This window comes from Solanum verrucosum, unplaced genomic scaffold, assembly GCF_900185275.1.
Source record: "Solanum verrucosum unplaced genomic scaffold, falcon-dt-bn FXZP01000308.1, whole genome shotgun sequence".
NCBI classification, from domain to species: Eukaryota; Viridiplantae; Streptophyta; class Magnoliopsida; order Solanales; family Solanaceae; genus Solanum; species Solanum verrucosum.
In genome coordinates this window covers 315,122-321,500 of record NW_026020574.1, presented here as the reverse complement: position 1 = coordinate 321,500, position 6,379 = coordinate 315,122, and the positions used below count along the sequence as shown (strand labels likewise).

At 28.3% G+C, this 6,379-nt stretch overlaps 1 protein-coding gene across 1 annotated transcript; it reads right to left on the bottom strand.

Annotated features, from left to right (window-relative positions):
* Nucleotides 1-1,685: 1,685 nt before the first annotated feature.
* Nucleotides 1,686-3,079, bottom strand: LOC125811230 (phospholipase A1-IIbeta-like). Its single transcript, XM_049490733.1, has 2 exons — nt 2,471-3,079; nt 1,686-2,394 (listed from the first exon to the last, which is right to left on the bottom strand). Exons 1-2 carry the CDS (start codon nt 3,046-3,048, stop codon nt 2,379-2,381), a joined length of 594 nt encoding a protein of 197 aa, XP_049346690.1. The 5' UTR covers nt 3,049-3,079; the 3' UTR covers nt 1,686-2,378.
* Nucleotides 3,080-6,379: the final 3,300 nt, after the last annotated feature.

The window sequence follows — 6,379 nt, the reverse complement described above, 5'->3', positions numbered from 1 at the left end:
CATAGGCAAAAAATTACAATTTATAGTACTTTTTGTATAGATTTTGCATATTTAATTTTTTAAAAAAGAATATCGAATTAATACAATCTGATTTAACTTTCAAAATTAGTCAAATGGACTTTCAAAAGGCGCAACATGACAAATACAAGTGGACGGAGAGAGTATATTTTAGCTACAAAATATATTAGAGGTACAACTTTTTAAAAAATTTAAATTTTTATTGTGTTGACTCTTGAAATCTTATCATTGTCATATGAATTTGAACAAATTATATATTATTAAAAGTTACATAAAAGATGCTATAAATCACAATAATTAGCAATTAAAAATATTTTTAAATCATATAAGAAATTTGGTTGACTAATTGGAATAGAATAAGTAACATGTACTATTTGAAAATAACGTCAAAATTTCTAGAATTCAAAATAAATTAACAACTGAAAAAATTTATGATTATTCATGTGAATTGAAATATGAGTAACCTATAGTATTCAAAACTAACGCAAAAATACTATAAATCACAACAATTTAATAACTTCAAATATATTTTTAAGAAAACATATAAAAAAATTGACTGATCTTCAAATTCCATTTATATCACATAAATTTTAAAAAATTAATATTTATTGGGCCCGTACTGGCACGGGCACCAAATATCTATATATATGTGTCACAAATGGAAAAGTCCCAATCAAGGAAACAACATCTATCATTTACAAATGACTTAAAAAGCATTAAAAATTACAATAATTACCAATTTAAAATATTTAAAAGCTATATAATACAATACGTTGACTCTCAGAATTCTATCAGGCTCACATATATTGGGACAGAAAAAACAACACATAACATTTTGAAATTACCAAAAAAGTATTATAAATAATAATAATTAACAACTTAAAATATCTGAAAGACATTTTAAAAGGGTTAATTTTGTAATTTTATCCATATCACATAAATTAGGACAAAGTGACCAGTAATGTACGTTATTTGAAAGTTAAATAAAAATATCATAAATCACAATAATTAATAACTTAAAACATTTTTTTAAATATGAAAATTTGGATGACTCTCCAAATTTCATTTGTGTCACATAAATTGAGACAACAAAAATAACATAAATTGGGTCCATTTTAGTTTATTTGTCTTATTTTTTATTTTATTTTTATATTTAAAAATTGCGTAAAAATACTATAAATCATTATAATTGACAATATAAAATATGTTTTGAAAAAAATACAAAAAATTCCACTGATTCTTGAAGTGAATCTATCGTAAGAATACTATAAATCATGATAATTGACAACATAAAATATTTCAAAAATGTTGTATGTGGGTAGTCTTATTATGCCTTAAATAGCGTCAAAGAAAGTACATGTTTGTGATAAAAAACTTATTCCTTTATCCACACAAACAATCGCTTCAAAAACTCGGTTATTAGCCCCAAAACATACCATTTATATTAATAGCACGGGCCACATTATCTAGTATATATATATATATATATATATATCGCCCCGCCGTGGCTCCTTTCAGCTTTAAGCGTACAGACGTTATTGCAACACTCATTTTCCTTATATATTTTTTTTAACAAAACAATTTTATTCATCTTCCAAAACACACCATTACAGTTGATTTGATATATATATATATATATATATATATATATATATATATATATATATATATATATGGTTCTTTTTCTCAAGCTCACGGAAAATCATTTATTAAAACATTACATGAAAAGAAATAAATTAAAACGACACGTAAAATTAAACCATAAATCTCGTAAAACTCATACTCCTCGCAATCCATGAGAATCCATTTTCCATCTTATTTAACCATCCCATTGTGCTTCTCGACCCACCAAGCTCCAGGTACCAAATATTCATCTTTTAAGATGTTTCATATCCTGTTCACAAGTGCGAGATCGCGATTCACCTATAGTTTAAAACCATCTAAAGGTCCAATTCCTTGAGTACCATCAATTCCGTGCAAGTAACCTTCCAAACTATGCCTAGTGTGTGGGTCCCCAGGATTCAATTTCAAATAGGGGGATTTTGTGGTGTCAATTATTATTTCCTGTCCAACATCGAAATACCCAATGGGTGGGTATTTTGGTACAATATCTAATAAGTTATGAATTCTCATGATGTGAAGGTTTTTCAATTTGTTAAATGTGTTAACAAAATTGAGATCTCCAACTTTAGGACTTGCGAATACAAAAGTTGTCACTGAAAATTCCTTCCCACTGCTTGTTTTATTGATTCCGTTGTAAGCTATGTCGACTGCATTTAGAGTTGCAAGTGATGCACCTAGGCTATGTCCAGCCACTGTTATACTGACCTCGTCGTCCTTGTATTCCTTAACCAATCTTTTCACTTCTTCAAGGACCTGAAAACATGAATATTTTTACTAATTTATAGTGAGATGATCATACGCTTCAACTGTCAGAATATTTAATATGTACCTGGTCTCTAGCACTCGCTTGATTAAACTTTGATCGATTGCACTTTCTGATGTATAAATGTTGTAGAAGCCATGATGCACCAATGGAAGTAAACCTCCTTTACCAAATACTTCTGGTCCTGGAATTAGTATAAATTGAAGGTCATTAACCCACTTCAGTGTCTGAATTGTTCCTCTCCAAGCAATCACAATATCCCTCCTTCCTAGTGAAACTTTACCTTCATCAGTAGCCACAGCAATATATCCCATAAAATTTGATTCCTTAATCCATGCTTCCCTTGACAATGATTTCGTAATGAAAGCATCAGGAAGTGGCATAGATGAGGTACCATAGAAATATTTGGTTACGCGATACTTCGATGGATCAAGGCCAGCCTTAGACAAAAGATGTTCCATCGAGTATCTACTAGCTCCTGCATATTTCGATGCTTTTTCCAAAATGAAAGTGTCATAAGTTACGTGAGCTAATTCTCCATATTGAATGATGTATTTACGAAGATCAACATCCAATGGGTTTAATAGCCCCTCCCATTTGTTTTTCCCACTAAGTTCCTCCCATTTCTCAGCCATGCTACCCATTTTTTATTCTATGCTCTTTGTTTTTACTTGGTATGTTCTTATCATTTAGCCAATGTATTTATAGAGAACAAAACTCCTTTCCTCTATTCTTTAAAATGATAAAATAATCTTAATTCCCCAATTAATTAATTAAATGACCAAGCAACTATTAAATACCCTTCGCTGTACCACCAAACTTTCACTTATTAAATAGTAGATGACTTTATTTACTCACGTTTTAGTTACTTCATGACGGTATATAGATAGATACCTACTTTTAGCGGTACTACTAGATATAGGAGCGCTCTTGCTAGTATGGGCCCAATATATATTATTTTTGAGAAATTTTTCAAAATGTTAATATTTTAACATTTAATATGATTCATTGTCAACGCTTTCAATATTTAGTAAAAATGTCAAAAAATAATTTATTATGTATCTTATTTAAGTTTTTATTACTTGTTTTAATTGAAAGAATACAATTGTTAAATAAAAGAAAGGAGAAATTTAGGGGAGAGAATAATTTTAAAAAGGAACAATCCCTTAAAAGTCTCATCAGTTACAAAAATCAAAACTGAGTACTTCATCGGCGACTCCATTGTTGATCAATTTTCTCATTATCGATATTCAATCAATTTATTTTGATTAAAATCTATAAAAAAAATTATGTTTGGTATGATAGATTTGAACGAAATAGGACAAAAAAAATTGTTGACAAGTAGCTTTGGAGAAGGATTTTTCTGCTGGAAGTTCGATAAAATTGGTAGAATACAAATTGGACCATGTATTAGTTAATTGCTTCATCCTTAATTTCTTTCTAATTGATTATAATCTTGATATGCATTTTTTTACATAATTGTAAATTGTATCTATTTTCATTGTAAATTGTATGTATTATGAACAACGTATGAATAATTAGTTTTGGTGAATTCGTTGAATTTTTTTGCTTGTTAAATACAAAAATAATAATGGATTGTTTGAAGACATGTTTTTTTCATTGGTTGTTTGCTTTTAATTTTTTAAATCAAATTGTATCCCTACGAAAAGTAAATTGCAGCGGGTACAATTTTTTACGACATTGGTACTGTATTTTCGTTTATTTATTTGGTTATTTGTTTTTTGTTTATTGAACTACATTGTATCTTAGAAACCACATCACATAAATACAAATTTATACCATAATGTAACTTATAATCCACAACAGAACAATACAATAATTATTATGATCTAATGAATACACCAAATATGCCATATTGAATAGAATTTGAAAAAACATCACTGTTTGTTTAAAACAAATACAAATGTATAAAGTTAATATGTATCTTAACTTGACTGGATACAAACAACACTTTTGCAATTTCTATTACTAGAAAATGATACACATAACATAATGAATACAAACACATGTAAATACAGTAACTTGTAAAGCTCATAACACAACTACAACAAATATGCCATAACTTGTAAAGCTCATAACACAACTACAACAAATATGCCATAACTTGTAAAGCTCATAACACAACTACAACAAATATGCCATAATGAATACAAAACAATCAAATAATAAGGAGTGAATACAATATGAAATATCACCACTATTTGTTTTAAAGGAATACAAATGTATCAGTTAATATGTATCTTTACTTAATTGGATAAAAACAACAATCTTACAATGTACATAACTAGAAAATGATATACAGAGCATAGTGAATACAAAAACCTATTAGTACAGTAACTTATAAAATCACACAATGCAAATACAACAAATATACCATGATGAATACAAAACCATCCAACGAGAATTCATTAATACAATCTGAAATAGCATCACTATCTAAAGTATAAAAATATCCTGAATACATACCAATGTACATACCTAGAAAAGGGTGATTCCAAATATGTGGTATTTTATCAAAACTAACAAAATATCCACAATAATATTTCAATCGTCTCTCTTCCATCATTTTAGCAGCGGGTCCTACATTATCTGCTATTTCTTGAGTAATACGTAGATTAAATGATGAAAAATCGCTAGAAAATTGTTGATTAAGTTGGATACCTCTAGTAATTCTCTTATATTCTGCCATTGGAGAGTAATTTAGAGTTTATCAAACTCTAAACATGATTTCAATTACATACAACAATTTTGAACGTTAAAATAAAATAAAATCATAAAACAAATCTTAAAAAAGGGATAAAGATGCATACCTTAATCAAAGGGATTGTGTGAATATCTTTATAAAATATATTTTTCAATTTCTAAAAGAAAAAAAAAACAAACAAGAAGGAATAGAGAGAGGCGGGCTTTAAAATGGAGAAAAATTGAAAGATGGAAATATTCACTTTTTTTAAAACACATGAGAGAGAATTAGTTGGAAAATGTGTAATTAAGGTGAGATAAAATAGGAAGTAAATTACGATACACAATCTTTTCTAAAAGGAAAAAGGGTCAAATATGCCCCTAAACTATTCGAAAAGGTCTAGCTATACCCCCCGTTTAAAGTTTGGCTCACTTGTGCCCTCGCCGTCCAACTTTTCATCTAGATATGCCCTTATGGGCGTTAAACGCCAAATGGAATTGCCACGTCATTTTTACATTACCACGTGGCATTGAAAAAGGGTCAAATATACCCCTAAACTATTCGAAAAGGTCTAGATATACCCCCCCCCCCTTTTAAATAAACTACCCCGACCCATTTTCAACAATTTTTTTAAAAATATTATTTTTTTTGGGTAAATCCCGAAAATGAGTAATTGACTAAGAAAAAAATAGAAAATATGAAAAAAAAAAAATTAACGCCAAAAATTCACAAATTAAAATAGTAACCTTAAATTCAACAATTTCAACAATTTTTAAATTTTTTTTTCCCGATAAATCACGAAAATGAGTAATTGATCAATAAAAAATATGAAAATATGAAAAATATGAAAATGACTTTATGCTGAATTTTTAGGTTATATTTTTCATATTTTTTATTAATCAATTACTCATTTTCGGGATTTATCAAAAAAAATAAAAATTTTAAAAAATTGTTGAAATTGTTGAATTTAAGGTTACTATATTTATTTGTGAATTTTTGGCGTTAATTTTATATATTTTTCCTATTTTTTATTAGTCAATTACTCATTTTCGGGATTTACCAAAAAAAATAAAAATTTTAAAAAAATTGTTGAAAACGGGTCGGGTAGTTTATTTAAAAGAGGGGTATATCTAGACCTTTCTGAATAGTTTAGGGATATATTTGCCCCTTTTCCAATGCCACGTGGTAATGTAAAAATGACGTGGCAATTCCATTTGAAAGTTGGACGTCGAGGGCATGAGTGAGCCAAACTTTAAATGGGGGGTATATCT